General features: G+C 40.9%; 2 protein-coding genes across 3 annotated transcripts in view; both read right to left on the bottom strand.

Annotated features, from left to right (window-relative positions):
* Positions 1–1,309: 1,309 nt before the first annotated feature.
* efhc2 (EF-hand domain (C-terminal) containing 2) overlaps positions 1,310–27,786 on the bottom strand; it is a 28,163-nt gene continuing 1,686 nt past the window's right edge. Inside the window, exons 1-15 of one of the 2 annotated variants that reach the window (XM_085766089.1) lie at positions 22,568–22,717; positions 21,077–21,265; positions 20,320–20,470; positions 19,921–20,144; positions 18,689–18,940; positions 16,416–16,523; positions 15,222–15,360; positions 12,592–12,757; positions 12,323–12,465; positions 11,227–11,423; positions 10,967–11,100; positions 9,561–9,758; positions 4,543–4,635; positions 4,177–4,276; positions 1,310–1,525 (exon numbers count right to left, since the gene is read on the bottom strand). In XM_085766089.1, the coding sequence (XP_085622215.1) occupies positions 1,388–1,525; positions 4,177–4,276; positions 4,543–4,635; positions 9,561–9,758; positions 10,967–11,100; positions 11,227–11,423; positions 12,323–12,465; positions 12,592–12,757; positions 15,222–15,360; positions 16,416–16,523; positions 18,689–18,940; positions 19,921–20,144; positions 20,320–20,470; positions 21,077–21,265; positions 22,568–22,609 (2,274 nt within the window). In that variant the 5' untranslated portion in view covers positions 22,610–22,717 and the 3' untranslated portion in view covers positions 1,310–1,387. Of the gene's footprint in view, positions 1,526–4,176; positions 4,277–4,542; positions 4,636–9,560; positions 9,759–10,966; positions 11,101–11,226; positions 11,424–12,322; positions 12,466–12,591; positions 12,758–15,221; positions 15,361–16,415; positions 16,524–18,688; positions 18,941–19,920; positions 20,145–20,319; positions 20,471–21,076; positions 21,266–22,567; positions 22,718–27,786 lie in introns of those variants that run through there. The other variant, XM_085766088.1, reaches the window with a different exon arrangement.
* fundc1 (FUN14 domain containing 1) lies at positions 23,894–26,645 on the bottom strand. The gene is made up of 5 exons (XM_085765173.1): positions 26,602–26,645; positions 25,921–26,074; positions 25,183–25,258; positions 24,962–25,090; positions 23,894–24,333 (listed from the first exon to the last, which is right to left on the bottom strand). Exons 1-5 carry the CDS (start codon positions 26,618–26,620, stop codon positions 24,256–24,258), a joined length of 456 nt encoding a protein of 151 aa, XP_085621299.1. The 5' UTR covers positions 26,621–26,645; the 3' UTR covers positions 23,894–24,255.

A 27,786-nucleotide genomic window follows, 5' to 3' on the forward strand; every position in this document is an offset into this window, starting at 1 on the left:
CTTGTTTTTTTCATTTTTTCTTGAATTTTCTTTAGATGGCAGCATGATGTTTTGGTTTCTGAGATCTTTTTGCCACCTTCACTTCACTCAAACAGGTTCTATTGAAGTGATTTCTTGATCCGATAGGTCTGGCAGTGATCAGGCCTGGGTGTAAAAGTACGATTTACAATAACAATCTATGGATTTTTACAGTACAAGTCCTTAAAGGCCGTTTTCTCAAAATGAGTTTTTCCTCAGACTCAGACTCAGAGCTTCAGCAGCACTTACAGACACCAAACCTTCCAGTTTGATCCCTATTTATATTCTGAAGGCTTTTACAGAGGGGATTGTTGATATATCATTCACATGGAGATTTTTTAGGACTAGTGACAGTATTTTCTCATTTACAGAGTGATAAAAAGAGATATCCAAAATCCCCTCTGTAAAAACTTCTGATTCTAATATGTCAGATGTCAGTCAAAGTAGCTTTATCCATTGTTCAGATTTTGGTTCTGGAAATGTATGCAAATTAGCGCATATTTCTTTACATATTGCCTCATTTACACATTTAAACATAAAATTTGACAAAACTTGTAATGCAAAAAATATTTGTCTTAATGTAAGTGATAAACTTGGGAAGTTTCATGGTGATATCTGTTAGTTAAAAGTTTTACCCTATTCACCTGTAGTGTTCCCCCGTAGCAATGAGGGCAATTACTTCACATAGGGTCAGGTCTTTTTTCCCTTGAAACAAATGAAATAATCATTTAAAAACTACATTTTATGTTTACTTGGGTTATCTTGATCTTATATTAAAATGTGTTTGATGATCTTAAACATTTAAGTGTGACAAATATGCAAAAACGTATGAGGAAGGGGGAAAATACTTTTTCACATCTCTGTATATTGACATTGAACACTGATGGCTTCTGTGTTGTTGGTGGATGCAGTCGATATAAAACCAAGGACGACTCGCATCTCGTTCATCATCGTCCACGGTGCGATGTGCCCTGTGATCCTTACGTGTGAGTGTATGAGTGTGTGAGTGAGTGTGTGAGCTCTCTGAGGCGGGCCGGACCTGAGACAATGTGGTTCTGCTTTGCTGCCTGCTGTCTCCGAAAGGATTTCCCACCAACTCGTGTAAACACACACAAGCAGCTCCACATCCAAAAAGCATCTGTGTTCTCGTGCTTTCGCCGAAACACGGCTGTCGCTGCCAAATTATTCATACGCAAGAAAACAAACTTCCCTAATCATTCACATGCGTTTTAGTTTTCACACGTCACACACATCATGAAAACACACACACACACACACGTGGAGGTTCTGCTGATGGATGTGCCGTGTTCTTTAATTGAAAGGGGAACGAGCAGTGTTTGCAGTGTGGGTTCAACCTCCCACCGTGTGTCTACGTCGAGGCGGCGGCGGCGGCGGTCGCTGGGTCGCCGTGGTCGGAGCGAAAGCTGAAGACTTCCTCCAGCAGAGCAGAGTAGTTGACGTTTTTCACCGCAGCCTCGCCGGCGTCCAGGCGCACGTTGACGACAAACTGGAAAATGACAGAGAAAACACAAAGTCACCGCTGCACAACATCAGTCTTTGTTTTGCTGCTTTACTTTGCTCTTTTTTAATATTCAAACCTCTGTGTTACTCTGCTGTGTTTACTCTGCACCAGTCTACTTCTCTTGATGTGCCGGGTAAACACCACGGGCTTGTTTAAAGTTTCAGAAATGATGGCTTGCCTTTAACCTCCATTAGTCTGATTAAACCTCACACGGAAAACAAAAGAACTTCTTTTCAACACTGGAGGCCAAATGTAATTTAGCTATTTCTTGAAAGCAGGAAGCAGGAACTGGTCCCAAGATTGTTAAATATAATGAAGAGAGAGAGAGAGAGAGAGAGAGAGAGAGACGGAGAGAGAAAATAATGGAGGCAATGAGAAATTTGGCAACTCGACCCAGACTTCTTCTCGGAACGAGTCGGTCCGTCGGGGTCGGTGGACGTGACGCTGCTTGTTGTTCTCTCACCATCAGACACAATACGTGACACCTTCAAAGATGCATAAAGCTCAGAGGAAGAGGAGGAGGAGGAAGAGGAAGAAGAGGAGGGAGAGAGGGAGGGAGGGAGGGAGGGGGGTCACCTTTGAGATTTTTAAGGAGGGGAGGGAGGAGGGAGAAGTAAAGACTGAGCGACTAGTTTGGGCTCAGACGAGAAACAGCTGGAAACTGACAGAGGAAAATGGAGACTGAAGTAAGTAAACACACTCTCACACACACACACACACACACACACACACACACACACACACACACACACACACACACACTCTCACACACACACACGTGTCGGTCTTTCTACAGTTGTGAGGACATTTCACTGACATAATACTCTCCCTTAACCCCGACCAGCTGGTTAATCCCAGGTCTCGGCCCGGGGACTAAAGGTGACTGGACCTTTTGCTGTGAAGCGTCTACATCTCTACTTCTCTACCTCAGACAGGACTCAGCTTTTAAACTATTGTTTATTTTTGATATCTTTAATTAACCCTGTGGGGTCTATGATCCAGGGTATCTGTATGTTTCACCAACTCAAATTTAAGACTTTTTAAGACCATTATGGATGAAATTTAAGACCTGCTGCATCACGACAAACAAAAACGTATGCAGAGTCACAAAATGACTTGCAAAGTAAATTGGCTGCAGTATATAAGTTGCGTGTTGGGCTCGTTTGTAGTTGTAGAGTTGTAGAGCACAGAGAAGTGTCGTGACGGGAGCATTTTATTGAGCATTTGCGGTAGCGTTACATGGGCATAAGAAAATTAAGACTTGAACACAATACTTCAGTGAATTTAAGACTTTTTAGACTGTTTAAGAGCCTGCAGAAACCCTGATGATCACGCCGGCATCATCAGATCATATGACGTCTTCAAAGCACCGTAAAACTAGGTGCTGTCAACTTTAGTCAAAAGTAAAACCGGAGATATTGACAGTACAACAACTGTATGTTTTTTTCCCATTTGGTCGGAAAAAAGTAGCCAAATCAGCTTATGAATAAACCAGAGACGTCTGACATGAACCAGAAATAACTATCAGATCTATAGATGAAGTTGTGCAGAAAAGAAAGATACCAAGCATTGGGCATGTTAAACATTTTTATGTGGTATTTAAAGGCAAAATAAATTAAAAGTGTTTAAAAAAACGGCCAAAATAGGCTCAGACCCCTCAGCGCTAATGTTGTCACGATTCAGACAAGTGCAACTTACTTCTGATCCACCATGAGCTTTTTAATTGGTGCTTTCTGTCTGTAAAGCACATTATGTATACATATATATATATATATACATATATATATATATATATATATATATATATATATATATACATATAAATAGATTATAAAGTGTAATATTATAATTATTACACTAACTAACCATAACAAACTAATGTTGAATCCTGACCTGGATCTAACCTGAACCATGAAACCAAATCAAACACATCAAACGTCCCTTTGAAGTCGCGGGGACCCAAAATGTCGCCACAATAATGAGAATTTGTCAACACAACCACAGAATAATAATAGACATGTACGTACACACACACACACACACACACACACACACACACACACACAGAGGTGGTCAAACAGGAAGGAAGTAGCTCCTTTGTTCTTCCCTCTTGCGTTTGTATCTTTTTCTATGTAATGCTGATTTAACATGCTTCACTGCAGCCAAATCTAAGCAGAACCAGGTGAGCAGCTGAGATACACACCGTGGCACGACAACAGAGGGGGGGTCGGGGGGGGGCTAGTGGACCGAATCGGTGTATGTGTGTGTGTGTGTGTGTGTGTGTGTGTTCCTCCTCTTCTAAGTCATTTCCCGTGCACAATAAATTGTCGTCGTGCCTGTTTGACCATTCCTTCCCACTCACTTCGTTCTGCTTTTGGCTCGTTCCTCCACTGAGTCATCACAGGTGGTGGTGGTGGAGGGGTGAGGGGGGTGAAATGTGGATTGATTTTCAATTACAACTATTTAAAAATCTGTGCACACACACACACACACACACACACACACACACACACACACACACACACACACACACTGCACTGCACTGCGAATGCACTGACTGTACTTTCCTGAGTCAGTCTCCTCTAAAAGAACAAAGTTGGGGAGTTGTATGAAATAATAAATGACTTGTCTCCCACCTTTAAGACGTCCTCGACCAGGGCCGGGGGGGCAGGGTGCTCCACCCAGTCGATGCCAGCCAGGAAGGCGTGGTAGTCAATCTGGTCTCCATCTGCAAACCTGCAGCAGACACACATTTCAATCAGAAACAGGTACGTGCTCCCGTGTGATGGATGTGGATCTGATCTGCTCTACTTCGTCCAAATACTGGTTCAACATATTTTTATAACAATGCCAAAAGAACCTGAGCCAAACTTTACAATCAAGTGAAAACGAATCATTCAAAAAAAAAAAAAAAAAAAGAATTCTGATATACACAGCGGGGCCTAGCCGAGCTGCTCTCGGACCGGACCTATGGACCGAGCAGTGATCAGTGGGTTTCTTACTTGGCGAGCAGACCTCCGAGCAGGTCCTCGGGCAGAGGGAGTCGGAAAGCTCTACAGATGGTCCGCAGCTCTGTGGTGGAGAGACGTCCGACTCTGGAGACACAGGGCCAAGAAGAGACACAGGTAGAAAAACGTTAAAGGGATAGTTCAACATGTTGGCAAATTGGCCCATTGCCATAATTCCTATAGTCATAGCAGTAGGTTCCTTACCTTTAGAGCTACGCTACGGAGACTCATGGGATTTTTCCCTCATCAAACTCATCAAATACACAATCCAACAACTCCACAACGCTCTGGTGGACAAGTTGTGACCTGCACATTCACCACGCTATGAGATAATAACACAACGTTACCAGACAGAGTTGTTTTAGAGGTAAATGCAGAGACTGCTTGATGAAAAACTGTCCCTGAAGACAACGCGCATCAGTGGTTTTGCATGAATTTCCCTCTAAAACAACTCTGTCTGGTAACGTTGTGTTATTATCTCATAGTGTGGTGAATGTGCAGCTCACAACTTGTCCACCAGAGCGTTGTGGAGTTGTTGGATTGTGTATTTGATGAGTTTGATGAGGGAAACCAAGAAATCCCATAATGAGCCTCCGTAGCGTAGCTCTGAGCAGCTCGCGGTTCTGCTCCGCCGTTCTAAAAATAACTTGCACCGACAATTAAAGGTAACGAACCTACTGCTATGACTATAGGGATTATGGCAATGGGCCAATTTGCCAAAATGTTGAACTATCCCTTTAAAGAGTTTTTTAAAAACCCACACAGCCCCAGTCATGGCGCTGTGAGTCTGGACCAACATCAGAAAACTTTAGCGTTTTGAGTTAGAGCCCCTCGGAGGCCAGAATCCAGTCTAAAGTGAAAATAATCCACATCTCAGGATGTTTGTATAAACACTGAGCAGGTTTCTCATCATTAGTCACAACTTGGACACGTCAGATGAAGGAGAATATGCTCTGAGCAGCATGAGCTGTTCTCTGTTTGTGAGTGAAGCAGCTTATTGTTGTTGTGCTTTTCTTTGTTTTCTGTTTTCATGTAACAAAGTCACATATCTGTATTACATGTGTGGCCCGTTTGAAATGATGATATAAATGTACGAGAGACCTCGGAGGCTCAGGCATCAGAGAGTTCTTGGATCTCTTTATACGATCATCAGTCAAACTACGGCTCATTCTCCCTGAAACAGTCAGTTGAGTTGTAGCAGGAGCGTTTAATGTTTTCCAGTACAGAAATAAACAAAGGTGCAGTGTTAGCTCTGATGTTTCCTGACAGGAGACCATTTCCTCTCTAATTCATAGTTTCAGCTCATTCAGGAGTGTATATACAAAAAGGGGCATATACTGTATAAAAAAAATGTATATGCAGGATTGTGACTCAGAGACTAAATCACACAATGAGCAGGTAATGGGTGTAATATTTACATTACAGAGAAATCCCACTGTAACAATTTTTGCTTTGGGTGTTTGTGTCGTTTTATGTTCTGGATCAGATTGATACGCGATCTTAAATAGACGGATTTGAGACACTGCTGTTTCCAATCAGTATTAATTACCGGTTACGTATTTTAATTGTGAACCAAGTCTGTGTCTCTAACCCTCCTCTCCTCCATGTGCATTTGTTTCCAACAACGAAGCCGGTGAGAAATCAATCCATGGAGCGGTGGATAACGTTATTTATCATCTACCATGTTACCATGTGTATATCTGTGTAGTCTTATCTGTCATAAACAAGAGATTACGGGTTACGGGTTAGCGCGTTACGTTTGTGTGGCGGTGTCGCCATGGAGACGAGAGCTGGGACACCGGGTCGGAGGCTCTGATCTTACAAGGTTTAGTTGGTTTTCAGCCAAGAGACGCTCCACTCTCCCTGGAACTAGTTACAAGTCACTGATTTAACCAGAACTAGGACTCTGGAGCTGGAGACAAGGGACACATGGAGCTGAGTTAAGGTTGAAATCCTGCATAGTTCCTCTTTAAAGGGATAGTTCAACATTTTGGCAAACTGGCCCATTGCCGTAATCCCTATAGTCATAGCAGTAGGTTCGTTACCTTTAATTGTCGGTGCAAGCTATTTTTAGAACGGCGGAGCAGAGCCGTGAGTTGCTCAGAGCTACGCTACGGAGGCTCATGGGATTTCTTGGTTTCCCTCATCAAACTCATCAAATACACAATCCAACAACTCCACAACGCTCTGGTGGACAAGTTGTGACCTGCACATTCACCACGCTATGAGATAATAACACAACGTTACCAGACAGAGTTGTTTTAGAGGGAAATACAGAGACTGTTGATGAAAAACTGTCCCTGAAGGCAACGCGCATCAGCGGTTTTGCATGAATTTACCTCGAAAACAACTCTGTCTGGTAACGTTGTGTTATTATCTCATAGCGTGGTGAATGTGCAGGTCACAACTTGTCCACGAAAGCGTTGTGGAGTTGTTGGATTGTGTATTTGATGAGTTTGATGAGGGAAACCAAGAAATCCCATGAGCCTCCGATGAAGCGTAGCTCTGGGCAGTTCACAGCTCTGCTCCACCGTTCTAAAAACAGCTTGCACCAACAATTAAAGGTAACGAAGCTACTCCTAAAACTATATGGCAATGGGCCAATTTGCCAAAATGTTGAACTATCCCTTTAAATTTGCTTTCAAAATGTCAAGAGGAGATACGATCCTCACAGACACCGTGTGTGCTGCCTGATGGCGTGAGAAGCAGCTTCCAGAGTGAACGTTTTTTGTGATGTTACCTCCGTACAGGAAACTCATGTTGCTCTAAATGCGCCTAGAACCAATTTGCTTGGTGGAGCTGTAGTAAAAAAAAAAACCCCCAAGGCCTAAGAAATGCAGCCGTATAACCGCGGTGCTCAAAGTGCAGCATCCAATACTGCAGAAGCATAAAAATGTGGCATCCAGAAGTTCAGCCAAACAGCAGAAAGAAAGAGGGTTTTTTCTTAAGGAGGCCTCGTAAAGAAACCCGAGCTAATACTGCTGGTCTCAGTTCAGTTCAGGACTTTCTTCTGAATCTGTAAATTACGCAAAGCAGCTCCAGAATCAAAAAACAGAGCTTAGAAATTAGCATAGGAGGAAAAAGCTGCCACTCTTAACATTACCGTATTATTTACAGAAAAAAAAAAAAACGCCTCGAATCGAATTTGAGTGAAGACAATGTGTGCGTGTGAAACAGAGGGATGTTTGTCGTCTCAGGCCACAGTTGTTTTCCACAGCGATGCCAGACGGTTCAGAGGCTCATTCCTGTCATGCCACCTTCATTACAGGGATGTTGATGAGCAATCTGACGCTAACTGAGGGTGTCAACACGGCTATAATAAACAGACCAAGTCAGCTTGACCTTGTGGCACTGGCGGCGGTGGGGGCGACGACCCGTTTACCAGAACGTCTTCATCTGACGGGAGGGACCGGCCCCGACATGCAGAGAACAGGCATCCCACATGTGATTTTATGTAACATGGAGAAGAGGAGCAGACAGACAGACAGACAGAAGGGCACACAGATACAGCAGCAGTGTGTGTGTGTTTGTCCTCTGGCTGCACAGCAACACGCCATACATACGGTGGCCTGGAGGTGCAAACCAACATCAACAAAATCCAAAACACTTGTACGAAAAACTAATCTCTTTCCACTTTAAATGAGACTCATCATCTAAAAATTAACTTGTTTTTAGATCATTTTCACTTGTTTCAAACAAATTTTCACTTGAGATAAGTAGAAAAATCTGCCAGTGAAAGCAAGTTTTTTGTGCTTGTAATAAGAAAGAAAAATTTGCTCCACTATCAGATTTTTCTACTTATTTCAAATGAAAATAGACTTGAAATAAGTAAAACGTGTCTAAAACCAAGCTACTTTTTATGTATAACTATGTGTATAAATATATATATTTTAGGTATAATAATATTCTTGGTAAGATTTTGAGTTTTTGCAGTGTTGAGACAAATTTACATTTTAGAAAACATTTTTACATATCATAAAACACTTTTACAAACACAGAGACGGCGGTCCCGTTGCCGGTGCCGGTAATAACAACAACTCCTCCCGTTACCACTTCCGGTTCAACCCCAGGGTTGGTACATTCCCTTTCCGGTTGATGTCATTTGTAAATTTGTTTTGGGACCTGTAATTTTGTCTCTGTGTTTGTAAAAGTGTTTTTTTTTTTCTCGTTAATTTTTTGTTTTCTGAAATGTAAATTTGTTTCGGGACTTGTAAATGTGTTACGATAATGTAATTTTGTTTTACAATATGTAAAAATGTTTTCTAAAATGTAAATTTGTCTCAACACTGCAAAAATTCAAAATCTTGCCAAGAATATTTGTCTTATTTCTAGTCAAAATGTCATTTCTAGTCAAAATAAATCTCATTATACCTAAAATATGTATAGTTATACATATACATATACATATACATACATAGTTATATATATATAAAAAAGTAGCTTGTTTTTAGACACTTTTGACTTATTTCAAGTCTATTTTCATTTGAAATAAGTAGAAAAATCTGATAGTGGAGCAAGTTTTTCTTTCTTATTACAAGCACAAAAAACTTCCTTTCACTGGCAGATTTTTCTACTTATTTCAAGTGAAAATTTGTTTGATATAACTGAAAATGATCTAAAAACAAGTACATTTTTAGGTGATGAGTCTTATTTAAAGTGGAAAGAGATTAGTTTTGACTAGAAATGAGACATTTTGACAAGAAATAAAACAAATATTCTTGGAAAGATTTTGAGTTTTTGCAGTGAAGCTTTGTAAAAAAGTGTTCTGGATTTAGTAATGTTGGTTTGCACCTCCAGGCCACCGTACATCCAGGTCTGTAGGGTTCATCTGGTTCCAATGCTCCACTCTTCACACTGCTGGAACTAATCGCTGCTCTGAGATATGGGGCCACTGGCTGCACGATTGATGTCTTGTTGTGACGCTTTCTGCCTGTGTGTGTGTGTTCTGCAACAACAACACTATTTGCTCTTTGGCTAACATCTGTATGTGTGTGTGTGTGTGTGTTGCCCACTTGTGTTGGTCGTGATAAGCGCAGGCCCTGGCCATGTCAGGGAAGTCTTCAAACTGCTTCTTCTTGAGCAGGTCCTGGGCGGCGGCCAGCATCAGGCCGGCGTCCACCTCGGCGGGCTGCTCCCGCCGCGAGAAGCTGCGGCCCAGAACCAGAACCTCGTGCTCCGACAGACTGCAGTCCAGGCCCGTCAGCAGACCCCTGTGGTGACACACACACACACACAACACAACACACAACACAACACAACACACATCACATGACCACGTCTCACAGAGTCAGAGTGTGGAGGAGATCTCTTTGCCTTTTTTTCTCACTTTCCTTTGAATTGGATTGTAATTACCTGATACTGTTTGTATCTTGTATCTCTATCTATCTACTATTTCACTTGATTTTCCTGGTCGTACATTTGTATGATTGATAAATACCAATAATATGTTCCTTTTTAATCTATTTTTAGATCATTTTTTTTAAATGATGGGCAACGCAGGTGAATAAAAAAATAAGAATACAGCAACAGGGGTCCCACTCATTTCTTAAAATCATTTTCCAGGACATTTTCAGCTGCTACACAAACACCACCAAACACTAATTCATCCCCCGTCCCATTCATGCTTTAGAGAAGTGCTCTTTTCCACAGTTGTATCTTATTTTGTACATTTAACCAGTTTGTTTCTATGTTTATTCCTCTCTCAGGTGTGCAGTCTGTGGCTCTAACTTATCTATGACATAATCTTTTACATTCTTATAATAGAATAACGCAAACATGTTGTCTTTGTTTTTAACCAGGTCCAACACTGGAAACACTCATCAACTCAAAGTCAAAAGTCAAACTTTTTCGGGGTCTGAAAAAGTCAAACAGAGCTCTGGTAGCTGATGTCATGACGTAATAAATAATTTTCCAGGACAACTCAAGCTTTTCCAGGACATTTTACTTTTTTTTTTCTCATTTCCATGCGTTTTTCATGACTGTAAAAATTGGTCCACCATTTTCCAGGTTTTCCAGGATGTATGGGAACCCTGAGCAAATAAAATATCTTAAAAATGAGAAAATAAATAGATATTTTAAGAAAATAAATAGGAAATTTAAAGAGATAATCTCCTAGTTGTCATGGATATTTAGACAGTTATCCTATTATCACATCTGCACTAAGGTTTCTCGTGGAGCTTCAGATCTCTGAAACAAACTCCAGATGATACAACCTTCACCAGGTGAGCTTCACTGTGTGTGCTGCATATTTCTAACCTCATGTCAGATATTCTTCATCTCCTGTGTATGATTTGGAAGAATCACATCCAGAAGCCAGGTCTTATCAGAAGAACTTAAACTCAAGATCTCGCCCTAACAGTGCAGACTGTCGTCAGTGTGTGTTAAAGCAGTGGCGGGGTGTGTGTGTGTGTTACTGTACCTGAAAGACTCATAGGGGATGAAGCCGGTGTGGCTGGGGTCACTGAGAGCCAGAAACTTCCTGATCTCTCTCTGTTTCTCCTCCGGGATGCAGCGTAGTTTACTAAAGATGTTTCCCACGTTGGATTTGGGAAACTTCAGACAATCACACGACAAACACAAACTCTTTACCAGAGGAAAACAAAACATGACATAACATGGCAGTATACGCAGCCAACAGGTGACCGTTTAAAGGTTAAGGACCTTCAGATCCCTTCGTACCTCCTCAGCATGCTTCTCCATGTAGTTGAGGGTGTATTCATCAGCATCCACCAGTTGGAAGTTGGTCTTGTTGAGGCAGAGAGCAGCTCCCACGTACAGGTCCTGGGCTTTAAAGTACTCGGACAGCTCGCTCTTGTACAGCTCCTGGCCCGGCTTCCTCACACGGCCGCGCTCCAGGAACTTACCACTGAGCACACCTGGTGCACAGCGAGGGAGAGGGAGATGAAAGCGTGGCCAGTTATTATCTATTTGGCTCGTTGTGGTGAAACTTTGTTTATTTGTTTGGTAACACTTTACTTGAATAGGTATTCATAAGATTGACATAAAACTGTCATAACCATGACATAACAGCTGTCATAAACATCAATGAATACTTATGACAGCTGTCGTTAAGTGTCATTCGGTAAGTTATGTCACTTTTAATGCAAAGTTGACATTATTTGAGATGTCCTTGTTATGAGAACTTGACATAATTTTTAACGTTTGGCAATTAGGTCTGCTATGACAGTTTAAATTGTCTTTATGTCAAGTTGTCAGAACAAAAACATCTCAAACAATGTCAACTTTGCATCAAAAGTGACATAACTTACCGAATGACACTTAACAACAGCTGTCATAAGTATTCATTGATGTTTATGACAGCTGTTATGTCATGGTTATGACAGTTTTATGTCAATCTTATGAATACCTATTCAAGTAAAGTGTTACCATTTGTTTATTTGCACAGAAAATAATGTAACATTTTTGACAAGATTATTAATCTCACATTTCAATATAAACTGACTTTAAATGTGTTTTACATTGAGTCAGATGTTTGGATATCTCATTTCGGAGCCAACGCTGAGGTTCTTGAACCTACCAGATATTGATTTACATTGATGGGAACGTCTTCATCCGTGAAAAAAGTAGATCTACGCACCTAATGTCATCTCTTTCATCTGATTTCAAAAGATTCTGGACGTGGGAAGTGAATCTGACAAACCTAACGTTTACCATGAGAGTCATAGATCTGTATCTCATGTCCGGGGAGCGGTTCTGGTTGGGCCGGCTTTGATCAAAAGGTTTTTTTATTTTATTTTTTTATTATTTTTTTTACCTGAGTTCTTCTGCGGCCGTTCAAACACACTGATGGAGTCATCGCAGAGGAAGAAGGAGATGATGAACACCCTCCCTCTGTCAACCGGATCCGTGGTCACCATCTTGGCTCGGAAATTCAGCACGTTGCTCTCTAGGCCACATCTAGAGGGACGCACACAGGGACACACAACACACACACACACACACACCAGGGTTGGGGTCTCCCTCACACAGACACAAATACTTCAGTGTGTAACTTGATGAAACTGTGACTACAACTCCTCCAACCTGTCTTTCTCCATGAATTTCAGGAAGTCTTTCTGTGGAGGCTTGAGCAGCAGACGCTTGCAGTTGCTCAGCGAGTCCTCCTCCGAGCCGAAGCCGTTGTAGGGGGGCACGGCCCTGGGGGGTCTGGGGGACGCGGGGGCTTTGTACTGCGCCGGGGTGAAGTCCTCTGAGAGGAAGGAGGAGACAAAACAGTCAGAGGAGGAAAGACAGGGTTCCTACAGGTTTCTTCAAGTAGAAAGAAAGAAAAATAAAGAAAAATAAAATCCTTGAATTTCAGAGCGTTTACTCTAGATTAACTGTATCATCAGACTATTTTTCTGCTCTTTGTGCTCCACTAGGGATGTAACGATACCAAATTCTCACAATATTACAATACCTCAATAACAAGCCCATGATATTTATTGCAGTATCGTAAGAAAGGCATCATGATATCAAAATCTCACTATGATACTGTAATACCACAGTAGCTCCACAGTAGCTACAATGTGTATTCCACTATCCATAAGTCAACAACAAGAACATTTTGGTCAAAAATAAAATCGTATCTGCCTTTCTCAATCACCAGCTTCTCTCCCCTTATTTTACTCAGTGACGTGTTGGGAGTATTTTCCCAGGGGCTGCGCTGCGTTTGCAATTATTAGTTCCACCGCTCTTTATTTATGCTATTTGATAAAAAATAATCATGGTTGACAATGGAAACTTTTGACGAGAAATGCAATACGGAGAAGTTAAGTACAGCACAACTTTTAAGACCCAGATATCAAAACTCAAGACTTTTTCAATTCTTTTTAAGGTATTATTTCCAAATTCATAAATTCAATGCTTTTAAGACTTTTTAAGACGCCGCAGGAACCTTGGAAAGAGCGCCGGCGGGCAGCAGGTAATCCATCTGTGCAGGAGGAAGAGCAGCAGCCGGCCTCCCACTGTAACCCCCCCTTCCCCTCCCCTCTCCGACCCCCACCCCCCCACCCTGAGCTGACCTCTGACTGCCCAGAGCCAGAAAGCCCCCCTTCATTACAGTGGCCCGTCGCTGCTTCACCCACTGTGACTAATGCTGCAGCCCCGAGGCCGGCCCAGGGTGGAGCACACGACACGACCACGAATCGGCTTGAGTTTCCCCTGCTGGGGAGCAGTGTGCCTCCCGTGGCCCCTGCTGTCTTTAACCGGGGGGGGGCTGAACTATGTCTATAGGTCAAATGCCCTTCGACTGAGAGGACCAGGATATCAGACAGAGCTCAGTCCAGTTTTATAAAGAATAAAAACAACTATTGCTGAGGTCATTTCTAGTTTAAAACCCTTCATTCTTATTTTGGTTATGACAGAAACTGAAAACATTGTGTGTTCGAAACACTTAAAGCAGAAGTAAGCGATCCGGTGGTTTTGGCTAACTTCTTGTCAGCCGATGGAGTTAACAGTCCCCGCCCTCGTCCCTACGTCACCACATTCACGCGCATCCCTTGGCTGCACACACAGAGAGGAGTAGGAGCCCCTTTATGCCGTTCTCTCTCCTCATTCAGGGTCTCTGCAGGTTTCACCAGCTCAAATTTAAGACTTTTTAAGACCTTTTTAAGACCATTATGGATGAAATTTAAGACCTGTCATGACAAATAAAAAACGAAATACGAAAAACAAAAGAAATGCGGAGTCACAAAATTAGAAATTGATTGCAATATATAAGTTGCGTGTTAGGCTTGTTTGTAGTTGAAAATACATTCAATAAAGCACAATGAAGTGTCGCAGGAGCATTTTATTGAGCATTTGCGGTAGCGAGGGCTCTACCATAACATTTTTCCCAAGGAGCACGCCTAAAGTAAACTATTTGGGGGCACAAAAAGAAATTGGGGAGTGAAATTAAAAATGTTTATGTAACACATTATTTAATTCACTGGCAACCAACAGGCAGATGGCTTTAAGCCTTGAATAATGTTAATACATTGGAGACATTGGAGAACAGTAAAAACACTTCACCTTTGGCCTGAAATGTGATGACTTCTAATGTGACCCAGAATAGACAAACATGGAAATATTTCAACTTCTTTAATCAACAGACACGAGCCACAACCTGTTCTGTATTATGACCAACACAATATTTGACACATGAAGTAAATAAATTGGCCTTTGGTCACCCCTATATATTATGGTATTAAATAATGCTTGAATAAATGTGAACTACATCTTTTTATTTAACTTATATTTTGTTTTATCTTGTTTTATCTTTCTGATATTACAGTCTCTGTTTCCGTTGTTGTTTCGCTATAAGCACAACGTTGTACTGAAAATTTGAGAAAACAGCAGATAATGTGATGAACCTGATTCTGTATGTATGATTCTGAATGAAAGTTCAAAACAAACACTTGATCCTCCTCCTGGACCACCGGTCTCAGATTAGTCTTGTTAGAGTGTGAGAGCTCTTGCTTGTGTTTGCTCTTACTGCCCCCAAGTGTTCATTTTATTACAATACAGGGGTAAACAACAGATGCCTGAAGATGCAAACGCATACAGAAGTGAGACGAAAGAAAATGTCAAACTGCTGCTGGTATTCTTTAAAAAAAAAATCACTTTGCTGTGAATCAGTTCGTGCTTTTTGATCAGTCATTTCTTTGATAGTAATATTGTATTGGTAACGTTACCTATGCCGTATTTGGTGCGGTAGTAGTCTTTGGTGAAGTCGTCACAGTCTGAGACGAGGACTGTCCTGCCAAACACGTTCAACTCAGCTCCCAGAGTCAGATCACTGTCTTTATAAAACTGGTCCTGGACGGCTCCAGTCTGTGGGAGGAAGAGGAGGAGAAGGAGGAGGAGGAGGAGTGGGCAGAGTGAGAGAACAATCAAAGAGTTTGTGTGTGTTTTGCTGTGTATATAATTATCCATGATGGGGTCAAATGTGTGTGTGACTGATTGATTTCTGTGTGCTGAGGTAGAAGCTCAACTCTGGACACAGGTTCAGCAGCACTGACTGAGCCACAGTTTTATTTAAAGGCTTTTTATAACAACTTCTAAGAGGATATTTTTATCTATTTTTATTCCTCCTATTCTTGTCCTTTCGAGTTTCTCTGCATCGTTGTGACCTTGTACTTTGACATTGCTCTCTCTTGGTCTTGATGTATCCCTTGTGTTTCTGTTTTGTTGTGGTTTACTTACTGTATGGTTTGGGGTCTTTGTGTTTTGACTTTTCAATCTTTATTCCATTTGCCTGCTCTATTTTATCTTTGTGTTTTTAAATCCTTGTTGTGAAGCACTTTCACTTTTCACTGTCACGAATTAAGTTTGTCATCATCGTTATTATAATTATATGTGAGTGTGTATCTAGTTATTTGAAAACTGTGGGTGTTATTATTCTGTTGCTGTATGGTGCTCTGCTCTTCTGGGAAAGGTTTTCCACAGGGTTTTTTTTGGTAACTTGGTTGCAGGGAGTTCATCTGATTCATCCCCAACAGCTGCATTGTTGAGGTCTGGCTCACAGTCAGTTCATGGGGGTGAGGTCAGAGCTCCGTGCAGCCACGTCAACTCCACACCAAACTCAGAAAAAACGCTCGTTTATAGATTCCTGGTTTGGTGCACGGTTTCTCAAACTGCTCTATCACACACACACACACACACACACACTGTTGTCTACTTCAACACATTATGCTGTAGCGCTGAAATTAATATTACCGGTAAGTAAACTGAAACTATAAATAAATATTACCTGGGTGTCCCCAGTGCAGCTTGTCTTAGGTTTCCCATCAGTACAACAACTGTCTCCCTCTCTTTTTGACCCCTGTTGATTTTTTATATTTCACTTGTTGTGGCGGCAGCATGTGTGTGGCTGAGACAGGACGTACTTTGAGGCTGTCCAGTAGGTAGCGTTTGCCTTGAGTCTGGGAGGCGAAGACATTGAGCACCGTGCGGTCTGTGACCTGCCCGGGCTGCTTGACCCGGGCCGACAGATCCTGCAGAGAGACAACACACAATCACAGAGAGAGAGAGAGAAAGAGGGTGTTACCGATTATCAACATTCAAAACACACTGTGGTTACATCTCAAATTCAAGCCCTGAAGACAAACTGAGATTTAAAAACCCAAGAACTGAACCTCCGGAAGATTCTTTTCTGTCAGCCGGTGAATAACAAACCAGCCCAACGCTCCGCCCGCTAATCAGAAACGACCGAATGATTTAATTAAGAAAAGATGCCTATCTGGAACACTGGACAAATCAAAGCAAACTTAATTGGTATCTGGCCCCCAAAATATAAACTGGCAGATGATCTCCTTCCTGTCAGACACAAAGCAGCACAGAGAGGACACTGCAGGGTTAATCTCAAACTCCTCTGAACCCGCTGACAATGACATCCGTGGCATTAAAACATACTGGATTGAGTGGGATTTAATTGAACTGAATTGAGAAAGCAAGAGAGAGAGATGCTGACAGAATAAAGAGGCAGAGCAAAGACGTGATCTGTCATTAAGGACGTGGTTTCTCCCCATTGGACGGTGGATCCCGGTCAACCTTTAGGGCTGACATTTAATAAAAGGCATCAGAACAAACAAAATTACTGGACTGAAAACACACACACACACGGTTGAGGCCTGGCTGTCTTTCAAGATGAATTAGACTTCAGTCAGTAACTGGAGGAGAAAGCCAAAAGGCTTGAGGGAGACTGGATGCTGCAGCGGTCCTGTCAGACTGAATGAGGTCTCGCTGAAGGGAGGGATGGATGGTGGGAGAAAGATTAAAAGAAGTCATCCAACCAGAAAGAGAGAGAGGGACTCGCCAGGTTTGGAAGAACCATCCACAAATGCAAAATTCATGCTCTCCATAAACCTTTCAGGAATTCATCCCATTTTCTGACTTTTCAGAAAAAAATATTCAGGAATTTCCGGAACCTTTCAGACCCGTGTTTTATTCCTTCCTCTCCTTGAAAATGAATATTCCTCGGTTCTCTTTGCCACGGCACCGTGACAAACAGCCCCCTGACCCAGAGGTGGCAGATTTTTCAGGTATCTGTACTTTACTTGAGTATTTATTTTTCTGACGACTTTTTACTTTTACTCCCTACATTTATACGCAAAAATATGTACTTTCTACTCCTTACATTGTAAAAACAGGCTCGTTACTTTTTTTTTTTGACACGACGTAAAAGCACCGGTAAAAGACGCGACGAACTAGAGGGGGGGGGTTTAACACTGTACAATCAGCGCAATATAGCGCATTTACCGTTTACGAGCGGCAAAGCGCAACCTGTCCATGTGCCCGTGTCTGTGTGTACGTGCGCGTGCGTGTGTGCGCGTACGTGTACGTGCGGTGCGAGAGAGCCGGCAGGTGGACTGACTGGCAGAGATGAGAGCTGATAAAACGCTGTTTAAAAATTATTATTCTTATTATTTTGTGAGAGTCTGTGGCGGCCCAGACGTTGGGAAACAATGCCTCTGGCCAGTTCAATCTTGATTATTCTGTCTGAACTTTTTTTGTTTAACAAAATTATCAAATGATGTAGGTTGTAGGTTAGATTAACGGCAAAAATTCATTTTTACTTTTTACTTTTACTTTGAAAGTACATTTCAGAGCCTGTACTTTCTTACTTTTACTTGAGTAAAGGAGTTGAATCAGTACTTATACTTTTACCAGAGTATTTTTTTACACATGTATCTGTACTTCTACTTAAAGGGACAATGAGGAGTTTTGGAAAAGCGAAGCGTTTTCACACTACATTTATGAGCCTCCGCGCACACCGTAAAATTCTTTTGACCGGCGCAAGACGGACTCATGTTTTCATTCATCAATAATTAAAGTCAGAGGTTCAAAGAGGTTCACATACCGTCGTAGTTCCGACCATAAACGGCGATTCAGCTACGTTATTCTCATGACTCGTTGCGAAACTGAAAGTAAAGAAACGCTGGTCGGCTCGACCAGCATCTCCGCCACCACTAATAGTAACAAAATAACGATAGAGACGGAATGATATATTTATCGAAAATGGGCCCATTAACAAGTGTGGGTAGCGGAGATTCATCCACATTAACGTGAGACTTTTTTATAACCGATTAGAAACTCCTCGTTGTCCCTTTAAGTACAGAATATGAGTACTTTTGCCACCTCTGCCCTGACCTCGCCTCACCTTGGGTAGTTTGATGCGGTGCAGGAACTTGGACACGTGGTCTCTCCCGGAGTTCGGGGGGATGTCCTCCAGGATCTCTATGGTGTCGTCGGCCAGGAAGTAGTGCAGCGTGAGCTCCCGCGGGTCGCCGTACGGGTTCTCCGCGTCCTCCCAGAAGCAGTAGAAGCGCAGGACTTTCCTGTCGTAGTCCAGGAACTGCTTCAGCGTGTCGCGCCTCTCGTACGGTCGGAGGGGCTTCATGTTTTTGTCGGCCTGGACAAGAGGAGGCCAAGTGCAAGAAGAACGTGAATCTGTTAATGTTATCAATTCTTTTCTCTTTTTTTAAAGGGATAGTTCACCCAAAATTGAAATTTCACTCATTATCTCTCCTCCCCCTCATGTCGACTAAGGGCTGGGAGAAGTTTCAGAGTCCTCCGTGGCTTCTCTGAGTTACAGGGGGTCTCGGCGTAGCAGTGCATGTCCATATGACGGTTGCAAATGGATACCAACTGTCTTCGTAACAAAAAGACACACCAAAAAACATCCAAATACCTCCATGCTGCTCGTATGTAATGTCCATCTTGTATTGAAGCACCGAAATGCAAAATTGTCCCAAAAAATAAGTCTATTTTTCAAGCTTGTTTGTAGCGGAAGCTCCTCTTCCCGGTTCGTCTAATTTGGACGAACCAGGAGATTCGAGAAGCTTCCGCTACAAACAAGCTTGAAATATAGACTTATTTAATTTTTTTCAGAACAATTCTGCATTTCGGGGCTTCAATACAAGACGGACATTACATACGAGCAGCATGGAGGTTATTTGGATGTTTTTTGGTGTGTCTTTTTGTTACGAAGACAGTTGGTATCCATTTGCAACCGTCATATGGACATGCACTGCTACGCCGAGACCCCCTGTAACTCAGAGAAGGCACGGAGGACTCTGAAACTTCTCCCAGCCCTTAGTCCACATGAGGGTGAGTAGATAATGAGTGAAATTTAAATTTTGGGTGGACTATCCCTTTAATTATAGATAAAATATGAGCAGAAATTAAATAAACAAACTATCTGACAACAACTTCATTTGTTTCAGTTAATGAAATGAAATCAGTTGAAAAGGTTTTTCTCCTCACATTCATTCCTTCCTGTTGTGATTATCATCATTTATAATATTTGCCTTCTTACTGTTGTGTTATATGAAGCCCTTGACTCTGCTGTGACGACGTCTTAAGAGGACAGAGACGTGGGTTTGTGTGTACCTGCTCCCGGAGGCTGCTGTAGGGGTCGTCGGGTACGGTCGTGGGCTCGTTCAGACGCACCCCGAGCTTTGTGAGGAAGTTCCTTGTGAAGGAGTCACAGTCGGTCAGAGTGAACGTGCGCGAGTACAGCACCATCTGTTGGTTGATGTTGAAATGGAGGACGCTGTAGAACTGGCCATCGTTTGGGGCAGGCAGGTGGATGCGCTGTCGACGGATGAATGTTCCTGCCACAAAGAAAAACAGCACAGCAGCGGTGACAGGTATTAGAACAGTTATCATGTCCAGTGGATGTGAAGTGGATTCTCTATTAACTTTGGTCAGCTGGAATCTTGAATGCAGGAAAAAGAGAAAGAACAATACAACATTTTTGCTTTCACGAAACATTTCCTGTTTTCTCACCTTGAGGGATGCCGCTGTTCTTGAACTCCGGCTCTACGACCTGTATGGTGTCGTCCTCTGGGAAGAAGTGGATCTGACACTTTCTGATTCGGTACGTCTCAGCCTGAGCCTGAGGCACGGCTTCCTGGAAGTAGGCATCAAAACACAACGCCTGGAGGGAAGAAGAGGGAGAGGATGAACAAAGTCCCCTGTTCACTCAGCCTTTCTGAAGACCTGAGGGCAGCTGTAGAGGTGGACATTTTTAAGAACAAACTTAGGACACACCTTTTTCGCCTGGCTTTTGGTTAGATTTTACTTAAAGGTTTTACTATTTGTCCTTGCACTTATGCTAACTTTTAGTTCCTTTTATTTATTTGGTTTTTTATCCAGTCTCTGGTGTTTCCTCATGGCAAATTGTTGAGAGTAAGATAGCGCTTCAGTTGCCTTCTTTCAAGCTCTATAAATGAGTTTGTGTGTGTGTGTAGTTGTGTGACTCTGGGTTTTATTTTTGCTTTGTTTTGTCTGCTTTTATGGTGTAAAGCACTTTGAGCTACATTTCATTTGTATGAAAAGTGCTCTATAAATAAAGTCTGATTGATTGATTCATTATAATTAAATTAGGCTAGGGTTATCATCAGCTGTTAGGGTAGGGTTGGTAAAATACAACCTAATTCAATCAGTCGGACATGTCACACAGCACATCGTAAACAAAGTGTTTGCTCAGTCCATTCCAGGTGACAGTGTTTTATAACCACTGATCCATTTCAAGACATGTCACCTGTTTGTCAAAGGCGACCCACAAGGGCACATCATGGCCTTGTCCTTTAGGGTAGATGGAGTATCTGGATTTCATCCTCTGGCCAGGTAAAAGCTCTCCTCCAATGCCTGGCTTCTCAGATCCCACCATCACAGCGACTCCATTGGTATAGTCAAAGTGTTGGGACTTGTGGAATCTCTCCTTCCCCAGCTGTGGAACAGAGGAGAGAAAACATCTGTAAATCTTTACTGTGATGAGAATGATGCTCTATATTTCACCTGAGTGAAGATCATCATAACACACAACAATGTACAGTAAGTAATATAGCATCATTTAAAGTTAGATGGCAGTGCTGTTTTGTGCAGTCTTGCTATTTGTTACTCACCGTCTCAAACAAGCATTGTTAACTACAAAATTTGTGTTGATTTTATATATTTGGAGTTAAAAAAATTATTTTGTTTGTCCTGCCATGAGTTTTTAAGGAAGGTATTTATATGGGTGTTTAGCTTCCTCATCTGACATTATGAGACTGCTGGCTGTATAAAAATAACTGGGCCGTGTTCATGTTAAAAACATGAAGAACCTAGACTAACACTACTGCTGAACCTGAGTAATGTTTTATACACTTTACTCGGGTTCAGCAGGGAACAGGATAATAACATGTAAAAATTGACCCTTTAATAATAATCATTATTATAATTATGATTATTATTATAAATAAATATGGTAACCTAATAGAATCAATAAAAATAGACACATAGTTAAACCAAGCAACAAGTAGTCACAGCAGTGCAGTTAGGCAGCACATGCAGTGGGCCCCTAGCTTAAAACTTTAGGAGCACAAACAGAAAATTTGGGGGTGAAAATCGACTTGCAAAGCAAATATTCACATTTCCTTTTCATTCATAATCCTCATACACCTTGGCCTGCCAACTGTATTGACCGATTCCAGATTCTTTTGAGTGTTAAAAAACAAAACAAAACAAAACAAAAACAGCAACTTTACTGGTTGCACATGTGCAAGTAGATGAAACATTCACACTGCACTGAAATGCCTCCATTTAGGGCCAGTCTGGACACCTGCAAAGTCTAAGCGGAATTACACAATACAATACTATACTAAGTCACATTTACGCTGATTTACTTTCAGTATTATGAAGCTCATAAAAACTTCTAAGAACCTCTCAGAGTTATCTCCACTACAGACAAACCACTGATTGCAGGTTGTTTTATGGTTTAACTACTGTCATGTGGCTGTAACGTTAACACAAGGTGGTTACGAGGTTAACTCTGGTTAACTATTATCTTTATCAAAGGGACAGCTATCTCTCAAATTGTCTGTTGTTGATGTTAATGAGCAAGGCTCCATAGGATGCTACAGTCAGTTAGTTAGCAGTTAGCTCAGCCAGCGACAGCTAACAGCAGGAGCTCTAACTTCAAGATATACATACGGTAAAGTCATGTAAGTAAAGGAAATTTGTGGGAAATAAAATTAAAAAATAGAAAACGTACCTGTTTGTTGGGTGAATTCCCGGGTAGAAACGGTAAGGCCATGACAAGTCGAGTAATTTCTCCGAGTAAAACTTACAACTCTGCTGCCTGAAAACTGTCTAGTTATCGGTTGCCATGGAAGCGTTCCGTTTGAGGTGGTCGTCTCCTAGCAACGCTCCCAACAGAAGGTGAACTACGGTCAGTAAATGTGAATCTGCCTCACAGAAACCTGTCCGTTTAAATACATTACATTTATATAAAAACTGAGCCTTTCTGTATTTCTACCATATCTGTAAATTATAGGTCAGTGACGTTATTCAACCCATGTCAAGTGGTGTATATTTTTTTCCCCATAAAAATCTGACTATATACAGGAAAATAAATCTTGAAGTGCAGTGCAGCACCATGTTTCTTGACAAATTTTACATTATTTGTTACACATTATTTAGAAAAAAACATGTGTTTTTAGTATATGTCCTGCCCAGTGTTGCTGAAATGCATTACAATTTAAATATAGAAATACAACAAAAAATCTATTTCAATTTCATGTCTTCAGAAGAAAGTATACTTTTTTATAAGTACACTTAAATCCACTGTAGGTGTATATAAAATGTAATATTTATCATTATTTTGTGGTTACACAATTTTACATTTTCAAGGAGTTCAGCCTTAAAAGGCAATGTCATTTCAAATGACGTAAAACCAACATGAATACAAAATGTACATCTACACAAATCGGATGCAAGCTTTTGAAACAGTTAAGATATTTCTGAATTTCTTGCCAACCCTTATTTGTCACTGACCCACATATACTTGGATTTAGTTTTTAATTATGGGCACAGAGACACTGAATTAAAGTAGAATAAAATTAAGTTAGTTAACACATAAAATGTGGTAAAGATATGTTTACATCATTTCTGTAATAAAATAAATGTGAATAAATCAATTTATTTTTATATTTTTTTTATTTAGCTCATCAAACATATACATAGTAGACAAACCACAGCCTTCAGAATCTAAAGCTCAACATAATGGCTAAACAAAAATATATATTTAAAAAACAGAGATGCAGGGGAGGCTAACATAACCCATCAAACATGGAGCACCTCTAAAAAGGCATAACAATCTCATCATCAATCCATCAGCACTTCAGAATGAAATTCAAGTTTTAACCCTGAACATGATTGATTATGAAGTCTGGAATTGAAAACTACAACACTCACTGGCATCGATAATTTTCCTTTGCGACACCATCTGCCGTGAGAAGGTGAATTTATATATCTGCTTGCACTTGGCTGCACTGTGTTTGGCTTCGTTTTCATTACATTTCATTTCACCCTTTCCCCCCCCAGTCTAGTGCAATGTTGGTGTGGTAGAAATAAATACAAAGAAATTACAACACTCTGATAAACTTAATTAATTTTGCATCATATGTGTCAGTATTTGGCCTGGAAAATGGAGTGGTTTACAAAGGCCATTCGGGTCAAACCAAGACATCCCATGCTCATATTTGTCACATGGAGGTACAGTATTGACGAAGTAGATGTGCAGCTTATGTCAAGACACATGGCCACAAGCTAATCTGAAATAGGTTTCCTGCTGTCAAAACACTTAAAACCATCCAGCAATGATTTATACTTTTTTTTTTTTTTTTTTACCTACAGCTCATGACATCAAAGAATAAAGAGACGCTTCTTCTGTGACAGGCCCTAAGACGCCAGGCCAAGCAGGAACCCTCCGATGAATCCACTTGTGACAACAATGTTTTTCTTCACAAACTCTGTGGACTGAAAAAGACAGAAAACCAGTTTGAGCTCCATGCCACGTCGATAACTCACGTTCAAATGTATTTTCTATAGACGCCAGGCTTCAAGGTGAATGTGTCACATGGCTTATCGTCTCTCTCACATGTTTTAATAGCTCTTTTGAATATATATTTTAACTACCTGTTGTCATGTTTGTGTTGTCTTGCTTGTTCTTGTATCTCTTGTGACATTGTTTTCGTGGTATGACAGTTTCAACAATGTTATCATCAATTGTTGTCTATGTTTTAACCAGTTTTGACGAGTTGTAGCTTACTGATGAGTTTTTTTTTTGTTTTAGATAGCTGAATATTGTTGTCATCACAATTTTCTGTTATGTTTTGTTTCATTTTAGGGAGCCTTTATGAGACCTGGCCAGGGACAACAGACGGAAACCGGCCTTTTGGATAAATCTGGTATATTTGCAGAAATGTTTGTTTTTAATATGCTTTGTCCATGTGAAAAGAAAAGATACCGAGTACTGAAGTACTGGACCACTGAATTCATCTTTGAAAAACAGTCATTTGTGCAGCAGCCTACACAGAAAATATATTCATACAAGACTGAAAGCTGTTTTTTAAATCACAATCAAAACATTTTTTTGAGGTCTCACCTTCTCAACAAATGTGTTCAGCTCTGGGCCGGCCTGATGGGTGCTCTTCTTTAACTGCTTCTTCGCTTTGTTGACATCCTTCTCTACTCTCTTCCAGTCCACTTGGATGTACCCACTATTGTTAGCTATCTGGGGAAGGAAACACACAAATGAGGAATAGATAAAAATATTTGTATTGTTATTCTGAACATGTGTTTATGCCTCATGATGCACAAAAATACCTGCAGCAGCAGAAGGCCTCCCCCTACAGCTGTAGCAGCAACCTTTCCAACCTTCTGGAAGAGATACCCTGCACACCTACAAATGGAAAGGAGATGGAGTAATATGGAGGCTGATCTGAGATGACTTCACCTGTTCTTATAATGCCAATAGCTGTTGCTATTAGTTTTTATTTTCTTTTTATTTATTTTCATGTATTTTTACCTTTTTTTTGCCCTTGTGATGGGGTTATGGGCTGATGGGGTATGGTGGGATGGGCGGGAGGGATTTGGGAGCTGTTGTGCACACTTTAAGTCTATGTTTTGTGTTGTGTATATGTGATTGTATTGTATTGTATTGATTGTTTTGATGTATAGGACCCCCTGGAAGACGAGATGATGCACCTCAAGGGGTTATCCCTTAATAAAATTTGAAATTTGAAAATATAAAGTTTGCATTGCTGCAACTGTGTACAAAAAGACCATGGGATTTGTTTTCAAAACAGATTGAATAGGGAGTTTTTGTATACATTTCATTACATAACAAGAAGACACATGAGAGACACAAGGAGACAGACACTGTAGACAAATCAAGGTCACAGGAGCCATATTTGATTTACTTAATCAGCACTGGGCTGTTCCTGAGTCATTCCAAAAGCTTCTGTGTTTCTTATATGATATTCCTAGACAGACAATAGAGTAGTGGAGTTAACGAGGGGCACCTGAAGGCAGCATGATGCATTAGAGGGTCAGAATACCTACCATCCACTCGCTCCTCCTATGGCTATCTGTGTGGCCACCGAGTATTTCTCCGCCACCGGGCCGGAGTTGCTGCCGAAGACGCGGTTCCACCATCTCTGGCGTTTGGCATATTCTGTCAGGTCTACCACTTTGTCGTAAATCTCCTCCTCCACTTCTATTTTTTACATGCACAGAAAAACAAAAACCATTCAACATCCAACAGCACCGACCGAAGTGATGGAGACTTGTCTATAAAAGGCAATACGACCATATTAGGTTTATCTGCCATAGTGCGACAACTGTTAACAAACTTAACACAGCATCGTCACTGGACATAAAACTACATATTTATGGCCAATCAGTCCAAATAATGACTGTAGAAAGAGTTTAAACACAGCAGAGGTTTCTAACGATAACTTCGCTGTCGTATGTATGTGATCGGAAGTTGTCAAAGTTGAGAGGCCCGACCGACAGTAAGTTAGCTGCAGACAAGTGAAGCTAAAGGGACAGAGGGAAAAGTTAGCAACAAACGCTGCGTCTAAGTCTGGACACAGCGAGCTGTCTTAACACACACTCACACACACACAACTGTCAGACGACTAAAAGTTACCAAACACGTCCGGTGAATGATTCGTGCGAAGAGAATCAGTCCGTGAACCGGTTTTTAGACAGAGATGCAATTAGTTTTGTAGGCCTGCTTACCCTTTTTGCGGTTCGCCATTTTGGAGCACGTCGCTTCTGTCCTCAGCTGCCTGCGCGTCTGACGTCATTTGCATAATTTCAACGGTCAAAAGTAAAAGAGAAAGCAACAACTTTTACTGTCACATGCTGGACTGAAAATGTCCCGGTACATTGACTCAGATTTCTCTCTATGCTGGAAAGGTGGTTTCCACAAAAATATATATATCTGACTCTCATGACAAAAAAAGCTGCTAGAACTTTTCATTTGTGCTCATTATTTAATATCTTTATTTGAAAACTCCCCCCTGGCTCCTGATTCATTATTTGTATTGTTTGATAACTGCACTTGTGCTTTGATGCTGTTATCAATAAAGATTGGATTACAAAAAGTAAAAAAAAAAAGAAAAAGAAACTAAAAAGTTTTTTTTGTTTTGTTTTTTTTAATAATTTCTCATTTCTGTCCATATGTGCAAATCAAATCACAGTGAAAGAAAAATCACACCTCCTGCATTACATAGGAAATCAAAAATATTTTCTATAAAAATTAATACATGAAATAAATAAAAGAAGTAATCAAAAGGGGGAAAAAAATTAAATAAAATACAAATAAAAGATACAAGGGGTTCATCACAATTGAAGAATTTCCATAAGTGTATACAGTTTCTTAGCTTGGGCATTATCTATTTTTTTCAGACATCTTTGAAACAGAGAGAGCTCATTTTTAAGAGCCGACCATGAGGGGGAGGACTTAGCAAACCGACATTTGTGTAATAAACTAAAAAGGTGAGCAGGTGTGTAGACATAATAATAGTAAAAATAATAAAACCAATAATGATTATTGATATAATAATAATAATAAGAAGAACCAGTGTCAACGAGAACAACAATTGAACAGGTGCAGCAGTTTATAAATATAAATATTGTTTATATAATGTCATGTTAATTTGTATAGCAGACATGCTGCAATACATGTACACTGTACAGCAAATAAAGTTATCACTATTACTGTTAGTATAGAGGTTCTATTCGAATCTTATTTTAGTTGTATATGTCTATACCATAGACTGTAAAAGGTCTATACATAACTGCCCTGTGTGCGTTTAATTGCCCCGATGGACAAATAAACTTTTATTGAATTGAATTAAAAGTGAGCGAATGATATCAAGTGTTAGGTGATCTGCAATAAACTCGTGTGGTGCAAAAATA

Source organism: Trachurus japonicus, chromosome 21 (genome assembly GCF_045865225.1).
Source record: "Trachurus japonicus isolate A0001 chromosome 21, Traja_1.0".
Taxonomy (NCBI): domain Eukaryota; kingdom Metazoa; phylum Chordata; class Actinopteri; order Carangiformes; family Carangidae; genus Trachurus; species Trachurus japonicus.